Source organism: Scylla paramamosain, chromosome 33 (genome assembly GCF_035594125.1).
Source record: "Scylla paramamosain isolate STU-SP2022 chromosome 33, ASM3559412v1, whole genome shotgun sequence".
NCBI classification, from domain to species: Eukaryota; Metazoa; Arthropoda; class Malacostraca; order Decapoda; family Portunidae; genus Scylla; species Scylla paramamosain.
The window spans coordinates 10309449-10329087 of NC_087183.1; the positions used below are offsets into that span (position 1 = coordinate 10309449).

A 19639-nucleotide genomic window follows, 5' to 3' on the forward strand; every position below is an offset into this window, starting at 1 on the left:
TACTTTAAGGAAAATGTCTACCTACGAAGCCATTTATGTATATACCAGGCTGATGTTCCTACAAAGGGAGGTAGCAAAGACAGACACATATTCTGCAAGACTAAATCATGTCACTTCAGCCCCTGCCTCTATGGGGAGAAGGGAGTCTTCACTGCCTAAACAAGTAGTGTGTCTAGGTTTCTCTATGACAGGGCTCCACAGCAGAACTGCCACACTGTCAGTCCCTTGCCTGCACCTGACAAGATTATTTGAGAAGACCAGACATGGACAAACCTTTTGCTGATGCCCCTGAGGCCACACTACACCTTTGCAACCATAATGGCTCTGGATACCCGAAATAGTTTTCTTCAAGCAACAAACCATCTAAAGCTACATCCATCCTCCTAAATCAATAAGGATAAGGAAAGAGATTTTTAAAAAAGAAAATGTATGCCAACATGTTCAATTTGAAATATAATACACTCTATCAAGCATAAGTCTCCAATGATTAAAAATAAAACAGCAAATGTTGAGAATGAGCATGGAGACAATGGCAGTGGAACAAGGCACCTCAACCCCCTCTCCCTGCAAGGTGGTGTCAGGTTGGACAAGGCAACTAATATGTACATGGAATTCCATCAAAACACCTTCCTCAGCAAGACCCTGACAATAATGTTCATAAAATTATAAAGGGATGTATTTACAACCCACAGACTCCTTCTTTATAATATAAATGCCATCATCAGTATTCTGTGTGACTGGGAGACCATCCAGTGGGACAGCATCATATCAAACTCAAATACATACGTTTTTCCTAATTGGTATATTAATAAATTGATATCTTTTATTCCTCAGCCATTAATACAATACTATAATTAAAGTTATAATTCACAACTTATCACATTTTTTTTCAACTAATTTGCACAATTCCGGGTTATCTTTTAAGGAAGATATACAATTCCAGCATACTTTGTAAGATAAAGTAAACAAGTGGCTTTCCCCACAGGATGCCTCATGTAGTAGTATGTGTGTTTATGTACAAAGGTCTTCATGGTTTGCAGTTGAGTAAAATGTCATGTCTGTACATGCTCAGTACATCTTTGGTACAACTCTCTTTGTGCCTTCTTGCACTAGTCACACAATACATCCATTTATAATTAAGATGGAAAGGAACACTTACAATAACATACTATACTTGTACCTGGCACAATCAATTTTTACTGAATACCAAGACACGTACCCAAAGAATGTCATTCAGGTCATAATGCAAGCCAAATCATTTACTATAACAAGAAAAAAAAAAATTGTTGAATAAATTATTTCAAGTTTGCTTCTCAAATATCTAAGGCACTCATTAATACACTTAACTTTTAACAACACTGGTGCTTTCTTATCTCACCTACCAACAAGCTACAAAAGATGAGCAGTGGTCACACCATACTGAGAATAGCTTGTTGAGCTGACACATTTCTTCTTCACTATGAACTTAAACAATATTACAACCCTTAATACTAAAACAACATTAGAATTAAGCACATTATCACATAGTGAACACATCTGATAAGCCACACTTACCACCCATTCATCGATGACTGGCTCAGCTCGGCAGGTCCCAAGGGCATCTGTGTGTGAGGAAGGAATTGAGAGAATGACTTTACTACTGCATAGCAGCAACTCACACAGAGAACAGTAGATGCTCCCCCCCAAACTAGTCTTTGAGGTGACGCTATCAGTCTCTGACCCTTAACCCCCAAACTGAGGTTCGACGGATGCCAACTGTGGGTCGGGCCACAGATGAAAACAGATACTTGTTTATCTTGATCTGATGGAGGGACTGTCGCAGAGTGTTCAAGGCACTGTCACTTAAGATTCCATACAAATCCAAGTACAGTAAGTTTGGCATAGCTTTCAGCTCTCTGAAAGGGAAAAGAATAAGGATCTTTGATTAATGGCATCCAGTATGGTACTGCCCTTCTTATAACTCCAAACTTACTATCCTTCCTTTAATCAAATGTGGTAGTGATGCTATATCTTTCTTGAAAAGATCTACAACTATAATGTTCAGTTGGGATAAAAATAATTACAGAATATGAAGAAAAATAAAAAAAAAAATTCCATGTTACTCTGTAAACTATCCACCTCAAAATTTCTTAACAGGAAAATGTACCATGTGTTTATAAGGAAGCAAGAGCCTGGACTTACAGATAGGTGTCTGGTTGGATGGCATAGCAACGGGAGAAAGCAAGATACTCTGCACGGGTGAGGTGCTTGATGATGGAGGACACAGCACTGGCAGTGAGCTGGGTAGCATCACTCACGTCTAACTCTACGAGGCCGCTGCTCTGCTCTGACAGAAGGCGGACATCTGCAGGAGACCATTACTGTTATGAGATGTATAATTTGGAAGAATCTACACCATCAAAATTTTTTTTTTTCAAAATGTTTTTATCAACATCAAATTAGCAGAGTTTCAAATGAACAAAGAAACTCTCATGTGCATTGCCTCCCCATAAAGCTCATCTTTTTTTAAAAGTATTTTTCCTTTAACATGATCCTGCATGCTTCTTAAAACATGCTCATTTACTTCAACTTCATATATATACAAATGTATTTCTTTTTGATGAATAAAAGAATCCAAAGAAACTCTACTGATGTAGTGGATACTGACGTGAGTCTGAGAGGGTATTGCGGCAGCCTGACAGGTTGAGCCGTTCCAGAGAGGCAGGGAAGCGACGGCAAATCACCCGTAGATCCTCTGAACTCAGCCCTGTCCAGGCCAGATTCAAACAATGCAATCTGAAGAACGCAACAACATTACTTCATGATCTCTAAAACAAACATGTATTATAGCAAGTAATCAACAATCAATCATTCATTAGACAACATTGACTTCCTCAATTCTCACCTTTTGCATTGTGTCAGGATTTCAACAATGTAAGAATGACACAAGCCATAACACATGGCAAGGTTAAGGGTCTCCAGTGAGGTATTCTTTGCAATGTATGAACAAACACTCTGGGTTAGGGTGCAGTGTTCTAAGCTTAACTTTTTCAAATCAAAACACACACTCAGCAATTCTTCCAAAGCTGAAACAGAAAAATCCAATAATGCAAGAAAACATAATCATGGCATTAATATGCTGTACTGGTGCATAAGCAATATTCTATAAAAAGGGGAAGTGTGACAATGCTCTGAATGGGTGTCTGAATTGTAATGAAATCTGCTAATATGTTTCAGAGTCAGGGAATAGATGCGGTTCGTTCTCACATCCAAAACACGTATGGTACAGAATCTGATAAACTTTTGTCCTGCTGTAACATAACCTGGTTATCTTAACATAATACATATCTAATCCAATCAGGCTGCTTCATAACAACAAAACTTAGAAAGGCATTATGTATGTTATTAAACCTGAGAAAACTCTATCCTGAATACATACATAAGTAATATGGAGTTATACAATTTCACAACAGAAAGTAACTGTGACATCCTGACATAATCTACATAACAGCAGCAGCAGCAGCAGTATGCAGAAATCTCTATCTATGTATTTTTACAACAGAATGTTACAGCCATAGAAGAAATGCCTGAAATCTTTTGTCTCTTTAATTATGGTTAAGACCTAAAAATTCATAAACTTTCATAAAACACAATATTAGTGGAGTTTCTTTTCTAACTTCTCAAATTCAATTTCACATGTGCAAGATTCAATTAACAAATTTTTTAAAACAAAATGACTGCATTAATGAAAACCCACTAAAAACAGTACTTCCTCACCCTGTGGTTGGATCACTGCCATGCTGAGATCAAGGTACTGCAGCTTGCTCCTCACTGGCAGCAAGGTGGGCAGATGCTGCAACTGGGGTGAGAAGATCGGTGTGCCCACCTGACAAACAAAACATGTCAAAAAACCACAGTCATAATTTGTCCACTAGTCCCAACAGTAAGTTCACAATCATAATTACTTTGTCCACTACTCCCAACGCTAAGTTAGAATGTGGTACTCAACCATCATACGGTAAGAAAGAAAAATAGTCCAGTGAAGCAACCAACCTTTAAAAACTATTCAACCACTGAATGAAAAACACATACCCTTTCTCATTGCTTAACTTACCAATACATAAATGCCCCCTATTCTTTCATTTTACTTTTCAACATCATGGCTGCCATTATGATAAACCATATGTTATTCATATTATTATTATAATTATTACAAAGAATCCTGCTAATGCCTCACCTCTGCCTTAGCTAAGCGGAGAATGACACACCCTCGAAGGATGACTCGACCCACCACTCCTGGCTTCAGTGTCTTGCCACCAAGATCAAGTTTTCGCCATAATGACTCATCAAAAGCCAGCCTCTTCCAGCGTCTGCTCACCTGTGCACACCTGGCCAGCATAAACTTCGGGAGGCAACGCAACACTGCCAGAATCAGTTCATCAGACATTCTGTTGAACTTGTCTGGAGGGGAAATATACATGTTTTTAAATGCTCTACCTATATGATAATGCCTAACTACTTGGTCACTTATTTCCAAATATATTCCTCAGTTCATTATTATTTAAGAACTGTGCAGTTCAATAAGCTGCTATCTGGGAATAAGAGATAATCCTCGAAAATATAAAACCTGCCTTTCACAATGGTAATGATGATTACAGTGAGAATTATTCCTCTTAATATACAAGAAATCCTTGCTAGGAAAGTAAAAAAAAAAAAAAAAAAAAAAAAAAATCAAAGCATCTTTAATTCCATCTATTATCATGAACATTCATTCATCTTTCAAACACTTACCATCTCCACCAATAGTGTCCAATTTTCTGCGCTTATAAACAAAAAACTCTGCCGAGCTGGTGGTGCTCTCAGTCAGGAAGGTGTCCTGACTTCTGACGTTTTGGTCAACATGCTGCAGAACCTAGAAAAAATGGTTAGGTACTTCAAAATTCTTCCCCATTACATCATCTCTGCTATTCCAAAAACACATGTAAATCCACAGCTACAGTTTTCCCATCAATCCCAACAATAATACAAAAACTAAACAGAAGTAAATAAGGTATGGGAGAAGAAAATATCAGAATTATTCTAAACACACAGTTGTTCTTATATTGTCTCATCTTGGGGAAGGGTGTAAGTATAAGCAACCAAACTCCAATGGAATCCATCAGAGATTCAATTCCTGGTCATTCCCTCACATGGCTTAATCTTTCAGCTTTCCCAGTGTTTCAATACGTAAGTCTTATCTTTAAAGAACCATACTGGTACATATGATAGAAATTAACATGAATCCTACAAAAACAAAGGTAATATCATTGAAAAGTGTTATGCTTCATCAATAAAACTCACAAACACACAAAGAAATATTAATCCAGTTGCTGATGACACAACGACACTTACCTTGTGAGATGGAGAGGAACTCGTCACGTGGTGTAGATTGGAGAAGGGAGAGGGAGAAGGAGCATGGCAGGAAGCCTCCTCATCCTGCAACACCGCCACCCCCATGTCAGCCAGGAGGGGCGGGTTGGTGCTAACATCACCCCCAAGACTCCAGCAGGTATACTTCATGCTTGTGTTAGCATTCTCTTTGTCATACCTGCTCTTCCTGTCCATCAAGAATCAGGTGTTTTACATTAGTCTTACTGAAAACTATGAAAGCTTACTGCCTTACCTTAAATTCAACACGCTACTGGTAGAATTAGTAATTATGGGAAAATAAAAATGTTACATAATGATTATGGTTTGGGATTGTTGGCTGCACCTCACCCTACTCACTATACCTCACAGGTAAAGATACATACACATTTAACTCAAAACAAAGCTAAACTTTATTTCAAATCACCCAAATCCTTAGTGCTACCATCAAACCAGGCTGACATGCCGGGTTGACCACTGGCTAGGTGACACTGGGACAAGAACAATGAACTATCATCATAATAAGCACATCCCAGTATTATTTTCCGGTACCGTGGCTGCCTTCACACGCCTCGGCACTGTTTTAGTAACGAAAGAGATGCACACTGAAGATAAATACGTCCCTTGGGCGTCCCTACTGACAGTACAAGAGCTCCCGAGGTGACTGGACTTTGGGTTGCAGGCTTTTACCTCTTCCGTCGATTCCGCAACAGGTTCTTGTACCTTTTGTACCAATCAAAACAAAGACTGAACCCTTCTGAATGCACAACACACTCCCACGTACCCAGAGTCCGCCGCAAGATCCATCCCAGCCGTAATCCCGAGGACAACACCCTCGTGGCTCCAGACGGCGTGGTGGGCGCCAAGCTTGTTGACGTCCGTCAGCTGAGACGCCCCTGCCCTTCCCGTACCGGCTGCTAACCCTCCTGCATCTTACCTTGTTTGCAGCCACAGTATACCAAAGGTATAACAAAGTATATTACCTCTTGTGTTCTAATAGGACCGTCATTTCCAGTCACTGAGATTGGCTCTCATATTTTGGCGCCATGGTATGTTTTGATAAAGCGCGCCATGCAGCTTCCCCCGCGCGGGGAATTCAAGATTTCAAACTTTCCCTCCATCCCTCCCACTCTCCAGGAAAGCGTGGTTCTTTTTTCATCTTTCATGGAAAATATTATACAGTTGTCATACTTCTGGTTACAGCACAAAAAGGCATTTAGGATTATTTCAATAGCAGTGTTCCGTGTTAGCCTGCATCAATGGCAATGTTCTCTTACTCCTACTAATCATCATCATCATCATTATCATCATCATCATTTACATACCCTGGCCACACATTTCACGAAGTACTGAAGGTGTGTAAACATTCAATAAAGAACTCATATTATCTGCATGTAGTAGTACTACTACAGACACGTAGGCGGGCAAGGAAATTGTGGAATGTGTCCTTTACTGTGGGTCCATCACACACACACACACACACACACACACACACACACACACACACACTATATATATATATATATATATATATATATATATATATATATATATATATATATATATATATATATATATATATATATATATATATATATATATATATATATATATAAACTGGAGGAGGTCGTGGAGGACGATGAAGCACTATATTATTTAAAAAGACCAAGGTAATGTCTGTGTTGTGATTAGAAGGATGATGACTTGATAATGCTTTTCATCGGGGCCAAGAAAGCTGCTCAGAATCCTCCTTTTTTTTTTTTTTTTTTTACTTTTTTTAGGGAGAGAGAGAGAGAGAGAGAGAGAGGGGCTTCTTTTCCCCTACGTATGTGGTATAGGAACATGAACACGCTTTCTAAATACCTTCACCTGCATCATTTACCCATCCAGTGTTATGTTCGGTCATTCAACTGGTGCTCAAAATACACCGCAATAAAAGTGAAACCTGTGGTGTGGTAAATCCACTGCCGCGGGCTGTGCTGAGGTTAGTCTTGAGGCAGCACCAAGGGCAGCACAGTACCTAAGTGGTTTCCATGTATACATTGCTGTAGGCGCTCGCCTGGTGAATCTGTTTGGAGTGCATCAAAGCGGGCTGGGCTCATACCTAAATTTCTCCTACACAAAAATAATCATCCAGGGAAGCGCTATGAGCAAACGTGCCAAACTGTGGCTGTTTCAAGGCATTATCTCATGAAGGGGCTTGGAGAGAGAAAGATCGGCAAGGACTAGTAAGGCTCGGGGTTGGTGAACACATGCGCCAATAATTGCATCACGTAGCACATTACACAAACAACCCAATACCTACTAAGCCACTACCAATTATGTTAATCTAATCCCAGATCAAATCTCTGGCTGGACCTCGGAATTATTTAAGTTGTACGCATACCTTCGCCTTTGTTGTAATACTTTTCTTCTTCGTCTTCTTTATATCAATTATTGTAGCTTATCACAACCTCATAAAGGTTAGCAGATCTACTCTTGTTTATTTTCCGTCTCTCTCTCTCTCTCTCTCTCTCTCTCTCTCTCTCTCTCTCTCTCTCTCTCTCTTCAGTAGGCTTCCCTCCTAACATATCATGTATACCATTTCCTCATGATATAATAAATCATGTTTATAAAGTTTCTTTTCTCACCGCATCAAATCTTCGATCTTAATTTACTTAGGAGAGACGCAGTTCTTTACTAAATAGGTTCATTTTCTAGATAGAGGGGAAAAAAAGAACTTTGATTGAATAAATTAGTTTGGAATAGTTAAAAATAAATGTTTGATGCTAAGATCTTGTGTGTGTGTGTGTGTGTGTGTGTGTGTGTGTGTTATTTTGAGGTGTGCATCCGTACCCTCCGGAAATAAAACAAAAAGTGGTGCAACAATCGGGAGTGTTTTTACAGGACAATACGCTGTGGCGGAGGAGGAAGTGAGGAGAGGAGCGAACTCACCTACTGCTTGCTCACCATCGTCCTCTTCCCTCACGTTTAACGCCAATCATAACTCATAACAAGTCTTTTCTTTTCTCTTTTTCCCTCTTTTTTCTTCCTTTCCTTATTTTTTCCATTCATCTTTTTTTTTTATTTGTTTAATCAAGAATTTACTAATTTATATTTTATTTTAGCTATTTTCTATTTCACACACACACACACACACACACACACACACAGATATATATATATATATATATATATATATATATATATATATATATATATATATATATATATATATATATATATATATATATATATATATATATATATATATATATATATATATAGTGTGTGTGTGTGTGTGTGTGTGTGTGTGTGTGTGTGTGTGTGTAAAGAATGCGAATACTTATGATAAAAGTGTCTGTTTCCTTTTAAGGAATCAGAGTGAAGCAACGACCTCCAGGCCTGCCTGCCCCCCTCCTCAGTCCGGAGGCAGGATGTGGTGTCCTGAACGCCTCCCAGCCCATCCCACAGCACCAGCAGGAGCCTTTAACCAATAATAACTCAATAGATGAACTAATTCCTTGTTGTGGCGTGTCTGGGTCAGCTAGGATGTGTCATCGTGACCATAGACAGCATGACGGAACGCTATTTCCTGTCAGTGGGCAACACACACGTACAGAGGCTGCGCTGTCACTTACGTATACAGCTTGGGTGGCAAGGCGGCAACCCCCCCACCCGGCACCCTGAGGCCTTGGAGTGTTGGCACCCGCACTGGTGACTGGCGAGACCTTCGAGAAAGTTTGTTCATTTTTTACTTGGCGCTTCTCAAAGTGATGTCATTAATACTGAACACATTTCATCCACAACATAAGTTGGCATTTCATGTGCACTCATTGACCGCGAACCCAGTGTGTGATAATTATATATTATGGTCAGTTTGGCGTGCGGTTCCTGATTAACTAGTTGATGACGTCACCGTTGTGTGGATGTTACCAACTCGCCTTTACTTCCAATTATTTTTCCTAAAAGAAAGTTTAACGTGTATTGTTGCTATGTGGTAATACTTTCACTCTGCAGATAAGAATTTTGTCATTTACTTTAGCCACAGCCATGAACACTTTTCAACAGAAGCACATTAAGAAATTAGTATGAGGAGAGTTATTATTCCAGTGGTTCAGACACTGTTCTGTCGCCATTACATTGACATGTTCCTCACCCCAGCTGCTGGCCCCATGGGCTGCTTACACTTGCCTGAGGGAGCGGTGCTGCCGCAGCGCGCTGGAGATGCCTTCTAACTTTTCCATTTCTCATGAGAAGTTTGATTATTTGGTTGACAGTTTGACAGCAATAGGAAATTAACCAAGATCAAAGCACAAACACGAGGAATGTGTAAATGGCAATGTATTTTAAGAACAGCGGCTCTTCAAAATTTAGCACCGCACCCTTGCCTACAACTAGAGGGTGGTATGTGCACATTCTGGGAGGAGGCACCCGCACATGACTACAGCTGGCAACCCTCACGGGTGCTCAAGCCACACCATTACTAATACTGCGCACGTCATCGCAGAAGCCGCTGTGTTCTCCCCGCGCTTGAGCCGCGCGCAAGGTGTTGTCTTTGCATTTTCGGAAAGGACGTGACGAAGGACAGTTAATTGATCAAGAGCACCATTAGCTGAATAACGGCTCAGATCAGAACAGTTCGAGAGGCTGAGACTGGTTGGTTTTGAGTGCCTTAGAATACCAACTTTCTTCTGACAGTAACACTAACAAATCCTCAGCTGAGACCAAGGTCTGGTGGCATTGAAAGCATCCGCAAGACAGTTCTGTTATGTGATTCTTATCTGAAAGACTTGCAGCATGCAATATACAGATAGCAAAGTGTCATCCGGCGTGTGGTAGTTGTGTGCGTGTGTGGAGAGGTGGCACTCAGACCCCGGCGGTAGGGCGTCAGGCTTGCCACTCACGCCCGAACACAATGACAGCATTGATGAGGGTGGGCTGAACCAGACAACCATGTGCATCTTACAGAACCAGAAAGTGCTACTTATTGCCAATTGTAAAATGGACAAGTTTCGGTATCTTTGCTTAAAGTAGTGACACACGATACGCCTGACATTATAGAGTTGTGAGTGTAACCCGAGGAGCAGCACTAATTCCCCACATACCGCAGTGCGTCGTGTGGCAGGATGGGGAGCATGCCGGGAGTGAGGTTGCAGGACCACCACCACCTCAAATACACTGTCAGCCTCACCAGGGTGGGCCAGCAAGTGTATTCCAGCGTGTTTTCGTGGGGCTCAACAGGCACCCACGCCTCAATCAAAGACGCACTCTACAGCCTCCCCAATTACAACTCAGCAAAGTTTCGAAAAGATTTTAATGGAGCGCAGCGCGAGAAGATCAACCAAGGTGACCCCGTGGCAACATTCGACATCTCGCTGACCTACAAGTTGCTTCAGTTGTTGTGTGGCCTGAAGGAAGCGGGTGACCCGGCCTGGTTGACGCCAGCAGACACCCTCGAGTACTTCCTCTACAACATCAAGTCCTTGAGGAATGAAGTCGCACATGACACACTGCACCTGACCGCCGAGGAAATGTTGAACAAAATGGAAATACTCAAAGATCTCTTCGTCAAGACTATCAGAAAGGCAGGAGAAGTATTTTCTGTCTTACCTGCTAAAGTAAACACTCTGGAGAAATCCATCACCACTCAACTGGACGCCATTAGGGACTCTCCCGTGCCATTATCCACCGTAGATGAGTACAACAAAGAGGTGCTCACCAGTAGGAAACTTCGCCTGATGGAGGAAGGAGGTTATGAGTCAACTCAGATGTATGACAACGTGTGTGAGCTGAGCGTCGCTCCTTGGCTTGTATCGGGACAACGGGTGAACGTGGAGTCCGTGTTTACCCCGCCCACGCTGAGGAGAGAACAGACACAAATAAGACAGAGGCAACTGTCATTAGAAGAGAGTCATGTCGCCTTCACTGACATCCTGCAGGTGACGGAGTGTGACGGGACGGAACCGCACGTGACCCTCGTCTCGGCCTTGAGTGGGATGGGAAAGTCTACATTACTGAAATTCCTCCTGAACAAAGTGAAAACTAACGGAAATACAATTTCCAATGTGGATGGCTTTGATCTTGTTCTTTTCTTGGAGTGTCGCCACTCGACCTTCGCTTCTGTGGAGGACATGGCTGCCTTTTTACTCCCAAGAACGGCCGCCGCCTTCCATTCTCCAGAGTTCCAGAAGACACTCTTTGCCTTAGACTTCCTTCTTGTAGTGGATGATGTGGATGAATTAGATCAAACATCTTTCTCTGTCTTTCTTGACTTTATAAGGAAAGTCTCTCCAGGATCCCGATTCTTGGCCACAGTATCTCGAGAGAAAGCTAACGCTCTCAAACAAAAAATCTTGAGTATACACAAAAATGTCCTGCTCCTGGAAATTGAAGGAATCCCTGAGGACCAAATTCCCGTCATGCTACAACGAACGCTATCGTGCGTTTCGCCCAGCGTTCAGCCAGAAGACATAAACCAGCTACATGATCTGATTCGATCCAAGCGTCCCTTCCTGCAGGAGCACCTCAAGTCTCCTGAAATTCTCAGCCTCATCGCTCTGAGCTGGACGCTGGCAAAGGAGCAGATTAATGCCTCTGTCACCGTCACAGAGGTGGTCATGCATGTCGAGAACCTTTTTAAATACAAGGTTGTTCACAAATTGATGGGATCGAGCGGAGCGGGGCTTTGTGCACAACACGCCATATCCTCCAAGCTACAGACATACCTGGTGGCACTCAGTGGCATGGCATTGCAGTCCCTCGTCAAGGGCAAATATGTATTAGATGCAGAAGATCTTGAAAAGCTGACTGAAAAATGCAGAAGTCTGGAGCTTCCTGAAAATTATATGATGTCAGCATTTTTTAACCATTCTACAGACTCTGACGGCGGGTTGTGCTTGACGCCCAGAGTAGTGCCCTTCCCCCGCATCCTGACGCTGCTTTACTACGCTGCCTGGTATGCTGTTCAGCGCCTCAGGGTGGCTCCTCCCTCCACAAGAATCAGACAGTTTTTAAAGCTACAAACTCCTCTCCCTAACGAGTCACAGATGAACAACCTTCGTATCATGATGAAGTACCTGGTGGGTATGCTGATCGTCCTGGCACCGAAAGAATTGCACTCAAGAGCAAGAGAAGTAGTAGACCTCCTGAAGGAACTGGGCGTGAAGACCACATCACAATGGCTAGAGTACGTCGAGGAAGCGAAAGAAGAGCAAAAGTTGACTCAGGAAATAATGAAAGAGATTGGAGACGAGTGGGAGGTGGAGGAATATGCTATTTCCTTGACGCTAGCCAACCTCATCAGACACAGGAAACCCAAGCGACTCGTCCTAACGACACTTCATAACCCAGCTAATTACTGTCACCTCCAAGAGGTCCTGAAGTCCTGCGGCTGCACTGAAACAACTCTTTCTCTCCATTTGTATCAGCACTTTTGGTCTGAGAAAAATGATGTCTCAGACAGATTCTTGGAGACCATAACAACTGCCAGTCTTCAATGCAAGTTGGAGCATTTCGCGGGACGCCTAACCGGACCAGCCTTATTAACACTGCCGAGTTCCCTGCAAAGACTAGCCCTCCACATTACACCGAGTTCCCTGGGGGCCCTAAATGAAGTTCTTCCGTCTCTCACATCACTACAGATGCTTTACCTTAACCTTGATGTGCCCACCTCCACCCCACCCAGCACGGTGCCTCCGCTAAACCTTCAAGGTAGACCAATAGTATTGTCTGTGGATTTGTGGAGGATTACCGAAGATTCAGTTCAGTGGTGTAGTGACATCGCTCGCATCTTAACTAAACACTACACACGCCTGGTGCTTCGCCGGAGTGAGCTGAACAAAGAGGGGTGTTCGAGGTGGGTAGAGGGGCTGCGATTAGGCGGAGTTACTGTAGACGCCATCGTGCTGGGGTCCACGCGAGTCTTGACGCCCCAGGACCGAGAACACATCCACAATCTCACTATAGAAATCGGCTGCAAGGATCTTAAAGTGATGAAGGTCTAACGGCGACTTACTTGTGACCAGACAATGCTCAACACCTACGTCATGCATACTTTAGTTACTCAATGTCACTCAAATTAAGTTTTATAGTTTTTATAATATGAACTAAATGCCTAAATTGAAGGAGCAGAATGTTTGTTTGTCACGTGACCATGTGTGCACTTGTGAACCTTTGTGGAAATGCTATTAAAAATGTTACAACTATGAATTATTTTACAACTCCTCAAAGTTTGCTGTTTAGGAACTAAGCTCGATATCCCTTTCTCTAGTCACTCCTTACGATTCAGCCTTGTGTGCTCGTATCCATACATTCAAAGGACATACAAACATACTTTGATGAACAACTGTTTATTTACATTTTTGTCCTCACACGTCATCATGTCCTGTGCCCGGCGTTAGCAGTGTTCGGGTATGAGTATGTACACACGTACCTGGGAAGGAGTACACTGGGAGGCAATGCTGCTCCTGGTAATCCAACAGCAGATGCCTTCAAATAAAATTACTCTTGAACAAATATACCTGCTGAAATTTTATTTTTGATAAAAACTTTTCTGTTGACCATTAAAAACTTCAACACAAATTTAATTCTTAATTAACTGTTAATGACTCCATTCTTAATTGTTACTCGAGTTCCCATGCGAGTCTCCCGTTCAGCTCCCCCTGGGTGTCGACATACTGAAAGCGGCTAGGGATACACACCAAACCAACACACAGGAGTAAAGCTTTAGCCTACACATACGCGTCAAAGAGCCTATTACAATCACAAGAATAAGACTGTGCCTTCGAGAGGTTGCATTGCTTGGATGCTTTATAATTCTGAGGATACAATAAGGTATAGAACATATTAAAAAAGGTAAGTCCTTCAGTGAAAAGTTACCAGCTTACAATTCACCCCGTAAAAAAAAAAAAAAAAAAAAAAAAAAAAAAAAATATATATATATATATATATATATATATATATATATATATATATATATATATATATATATATATATATATATATATATATATATATATATATACATATACAGCATCGAAATACAATTTATTCCTTCCTATCCTGTAATATTGCTTAAGGAGTTGTTGAGTCCCCTAGTCTAGATGATATCATGTGGCTATGATATGGTACATTAATGGCAGGATATGTGGAGAGGAGGGCACAGGACATGACCCTGGAGTTGGCCACTTGCCGTGGACCTACTTGACTGTATGGTGCTGCATGATAGACAACTGTGTGATTTGAACATTTCCTTAAAATATTTCCCTTCAGTATTCTACCACTTCTCCAAACTGTTACATTGGACAAAGATAAAGGATTAAATGATGCAAGCTACTCTGGTATCTGACAGTGAAAGTGGTAAAATCTTTAATGTGTCTATTGAGACCATCTTTAATTTACAAATAAAAGATTTGTGAAAATTGTGCAACTATCTTTGAACAGCCTGAAGTCTCTCTCACTCTCTCTCTCTCTCTCTCTCTCACACACACACACACACACACACACTATTGAGCTTCTTAGTTATGATGCATCTAAGAGAAAACACACAAAACAATAACATATCTCAAGCAAGTACAAGTTTTAACCAGATGGAAATGACTTCTAAACTGTCACAAGTTTACATCAAAGTGAAAGCAACAAATGCACCATAACAACAAATGCACCATAATAGTGCAAACACCAAAAAACAAAAGAAAATGCAATAATAAACATTACAAATTTGTGACCCAATATTGATATGATAATCTACTTATTCCACTTCGCACAGGCTATTTATAAGTTTGTCAGCACCACCAGTCAGGCTAGGATGCCACAATCTAGTATCTGGCTACAGTTGTTCATTATAAAGCACTTCAAACAAAAATGTGACTTCTTTAAAAATAAATAAATTATGCATCCAGTATTAGTTTGCCTTGGAGGAATGTTGCAATAAAAAGGGGGTCACAGCAATGTACACGGAGACAAGTGCCTATGAATGCACACCACAGACAACTGACCTCTAACACTTGACAAAAAACTAGCTTCTGTATCTGTCCCTTGGAGAGAGAGAGAGAGAGAGAAAGAGAGAGAGAGAGAGAAAAAAAAAAAAATGCATCTATCAATTGATATGCAATGGCACTAACACCTTGTCTTTCAGTAAATAAGAGTTGTATGAAATATATAACTGATTGAAGTCCTTAATCATCTATAAATAACTTTTGTTTAGCAGAATGTAAGACTTTCACTAACTTTTTTTTAGTCTTGTTCCCAACACTGTATGTGGACACATGCAATCACTGATGATATTGCTGACTGTGTACACTTTCCTTGCCAAGGCCTGTCATGGTGAATGAACAAACCAGACTGAAATTGCTGCCCCTAGCATCCTATAGGAAAGCACACAAAAATAATGGAGAGAGAGAGAGAGAGAGAGAGAGAGAGAGAGAGAGAGAGAGAGAGAGAGAGAGAGAGAGAGAGAGAGAGAGAGAGAGAGAGAGAGAGAGAGAGAGAGAGAGAGAGAGAGAGAGAGAGAGAGAGAGAGAGAGAGAGAGAGAGAGAGAGAGAGAGACAGAGAGAGAGAGAGACAGAGAGAGAGAGAGACAGAGAGAGAGACAGAGAGAGAGAGAGAGAGAGAGAGAGAGAGAGAGAGAGAGAGAGAGAGAGAGAGAGAGAGAGAGAGAGAGAGAGAGAGAGAGAGAGAGAGAGAGAGAGAGAGAGAGAGAGAGAGAGAGAGAGAGAGAGAGAGAGAGAGAGAGAGAGAGAGATGTGGGTGAAAGCACTACTAGGTGGAGGTGGAAAGTGGTCACTAAGCTGATTGTTCCCACCTCCACCTGTGCCCCTCCACACCAGGCTTCCTCCCTGCGCCAACCTCCATTGACCTGACACACTTCTTCCAATGCTCTGGATTTCACTTCACCACCAACCACACCACCTTGACAAATGCTCAACACAGCTGTGGGTTTCCATCTTCACAAGAATATCAAAATTGCTTTACTAATGGTGAATGACTATGCTAACTTCTTATATGGTTTTAAAGTTGTAATCTCTCATCTCAAGTTGCTCTACATAATTTATTACATCAACTTTCCTGCTTCAAGACCATTAGTGTGCTACAGACTTTATGTCTCTCTTGTACTGCTTTCTTGCACTCATTCCTAAGAATTTAAACTTGTAATTTTCTCTGTGCAGTAATGACGAAGTTTGGCCAAGTACCACTTGTATTAATTTTACATTACCATTACTTCAATGGAGATTTTGTGGAACAATGAAATACCATCCTATCTGGTCAATTACCGGCAGTATTTGTAGTTTTTCTTTTTGGGAACTCCATAAGCAGTTCATACCTCAATAGGCAACAAAAAAGTTTTCCACTTTCAAATATTAACAAACTCAAACCTGATCCGAGTAATGTCTGAAGGTAAGTATCATGCACAAAATCAATGACATTAGAAATCATACTACAGATACCAAATACATCATAAACAAGGGAAATCTCACCACATCTACTATGATGAGATTATTTGTATTAAAGAAATAAAAATAAAAAACCTACCCAAGCCTGAATTTACAACATTTTCAACCATGGATTACAACATCTATATCATTTATGACTACAGAATCTTTTCCGTATTAAGTTAGATATGACTAATACACACAACACTAATAAATCTACAAATATGTAATCTACCAACACTACAAATAAAGTGTCACCCCTCACAAAATGAATGATATGTTTGCCAAAACTCAACCAGGTCCGTGAGCACTGTCCAGCCTGCATCACTGTGAACACAGGACAAGTGGATCAGCCTCATCATATCTATATAAATTAAATGGGGAGAAAAAAGCAACTGACAACAGTAAGAATGAGCTTCAAGACAAATCCTTGTGCTTACAGATTTACTAGGGCTTAACTTACCATGATTGAGCGCTAAAGGCTGGCTTCAAGTACCTGTTCAGGACTGTGCTTATGCATGCATGTATATAATGTATGTATGCACTGATAACTGACAGTGAGTGATGCATATAATATAAACACTAAATCTGAGGATTGGATGGTGAAAAGTACAATGGCAGTGGTTTATGTCATGATAAAAGCTATAAATCACAAATTCCAGACAAAAAATATGCTTTTTATAATAAGAACCTGGCCAATTTCAAAAGTTGATTTTGGAATTACTTGATTAACGTTATGCTAATGTAAACTGTTATTTCACACCACATGAAACTCAATCCACAAGTCATGATGAGCTTGTGAGCTACAATGAAGACGGTCTAATTATTGTGAGACTGATTTGGGAAAAATTCATAAATATGGAATTATTAAGTCTTCTAAATATATAGATCCATATCCAACCATGGATTCCATCAATCAATACATGTGAAGCTTTCCCCTTAGACATAAGAAGGCCCTAAGCTATAGTGTAATACCACAACACTATTAGCAAAAATACTACCAAGGAATATGAGGTGTTGTATAACAAAATTATTCAATAAAAAAGAAGTCTGTGGCTATATGAACATACAAAATGCAAGTCAAAAAGAATAAAATCTTAAGACATATTACTCCTCTACTATGTAATATGTAAAACAGCAACAGTAAGACACTCAGGGTGAAGAAAAGCTATAAAGGTAGGTTATAGTAGTATGGTCCCTACCCCAACAAATGCTGGTTCAATGTGGAAATGGAATGTGAAGCAAGATGAGGAAACAAGCAAAGAAGGTAACACAACTGTTGGAGCAGGGGTAAAACATAAACTGGAATGATTCAGGCAGATGGAGAAGATGGGTAAGGGACCTATGTAGCACAGTATATGAAGTGTCTTCAGTAAAATATGTAGAGGACAGTATAGGAATGGAAAGAAACTTCTAACAAACACTGATGCATAGGTGAATAGGCAATTCTGTAGCAAGCAATGTAATCTTTGAAAATTTACATAATAGTCACTGCTGATGTTCAAAAACTAGGATTGCTAAGGGGAAATATAGAAAAGTACTGACTGATTGTTTTTAAATTGTTATTCTCAACAACATTCATCACATAACTATTTCAAATTACTGTATAGGGAAGAGTTCATGGTCATGTCCTTCGACTTCTGCCCTTGGACTAAGCCATCTAAAATGCATCATATGCAGTTTTCCTTCCTCTGTAACTGAATTTTGCAAGTGACACACTGAACAGTTATACAGTTTAGAAATTTTACACCCCTTTAAGGAGCCTATTCCTGATTATATTCTACAGCGTGATATATTATTTTCAAAGTGATATGTTTATGCAGGAATGTATAAAAAAATGCATGCTCTTCAGTTCTGGAATTTAACCCATGTGAATCTAAGCATACATACAAATATATGCATACATGAAACACAATAACTAATATGACCTTTTAAGTATTTGCAGCTTATATATTTACATGCAAATATTCTTGCACACAATATAATAAGAGGGGGTGTGATGTGGCTCTCCTACAATAAGAAGCGACGAGAGAAAAATGGCATTGCATTAGCAGCCAGAGATGCTCAACATTGATCACATCTTTGACAAACAAAGAATGATGTTTGTCACAGCAAACATGGCCCTAGAACAGTGCAGACCCTAAGCTTTTGCACAATATCATACAATACACAATTGTTGTTTCACACTGCACTGTTCCAGGATTTAGACAAAACAGGACCAAGTGTTTGAAATTCCATACTAGTGTAGATTTTGCTCCCACATGTACTCTGTGTGAAAGTGTGATCTTTCTGGGAGTCAAAACAAACCTTGACACCAGCTGTCTTATTTGCAACAGTCATCAGCCATTTTGTGTTTCACCCATGATTACTCCTTAATGCTAGATAAATGCTATACTACTTTATTAATGCCTAAGTCTATTCAGAAGTAATTTGTAAGCTGTTAAAATATATCCCTATGTGAAAATGTAATATACATCTGCATTCTCAATCTTTGGTCAAGCCCAAAAAAAAGTAAAAATATAAATTAATCATATAATTAACCTTCTCCAAAATGAGGAAGATCATATGATGTCATGACTGAAGATAACCATAGCTTAAAATATAACTGTCAGCCAAAATAGTTTACACCTCCAAAATGGGAGTTCAATTAAATGGGCCATATATTTTTTTTGTGGTCAAGTCAGCAAGTCTTAGTGAATGATATGAAATTATGAAATGTAAGTTACCTATGTGATCTTCATTCCATTTAGGAGCAAGAAATATAATTACATCTTACTTTATGAGGAACAAGTCACTTTGTTATACAAAACAACTTGTTCTTTGTAGCCAATGAAAAGAGTGC

The 19639-nt window shown here is 40.3% G+C and overlaps 1 protein-coding gene across 2 annotated transcripts; it reads right to left on the reverse strand.

The window, feature by feature from the left end:
* Positions 1-410: 410 nt before the first annotated feature.
* LOC135089655 (S-phase kinase-associated protein 2-like) lies at positions 411-6513 on the reverse strand. Of its 2 annotated transcripts, none has more exons than XM_063985538.1 (9): positions 6369-6513; positions 5371-5575; positions 4771-4891; positions 4217-4440; positions 3757-3865; positions 2885-3065; positions 2648-2775; positions 2182-2344; positions 411-1895 (listed from the first exon to the last, which is right to left on the reverse strand). In XM_063985538.1, exons 1-9 carry the CDS (start codon positions 6392-6394, stop codon positions 1709-1711), a joined length of 1344 nt encoding a protein of 447 aa, XP_063841608.1. In that variant the 5' UTR covers positions 6395-6513; the 3' UTR covers positions 411-1708. The 2 variants fall into 2 exon arrangements, with proteins under 2 accessions (XP_063841608.1, XP_063841609.1); XM_063985539.1 differs by lacking the exon at positions 6369-6513 and adding an exon at positions 6170-6323.
* Between the last annotated feature and the right edge of the window lie 13126 nt (positions 6514-19639).

Excerpts from the sequence above, each read along its gene's own strand:
- LOC135089655 (XM_063985538.1), bottom strand. The coding sequence starts at position 6,394 with ATGACGGTCCTATTAGAACACAAGAG. Across the intron at positions 4,892-5,370 it reads GTTCCTCTCCATCTCACAAG|GTTCTGCAGCATGTTGACCA; the intron begins GTAAGTGTCGTT and ends CATTTTTTCTAG. Across the intron at positions 1,896-2,181 it reads ATCCAACCAGACACCTATCT|AGAGCTGAAAGCTATGCCAA; the intron begins GTAAGTCCAGGC and ends TTTCCCTTTCAG.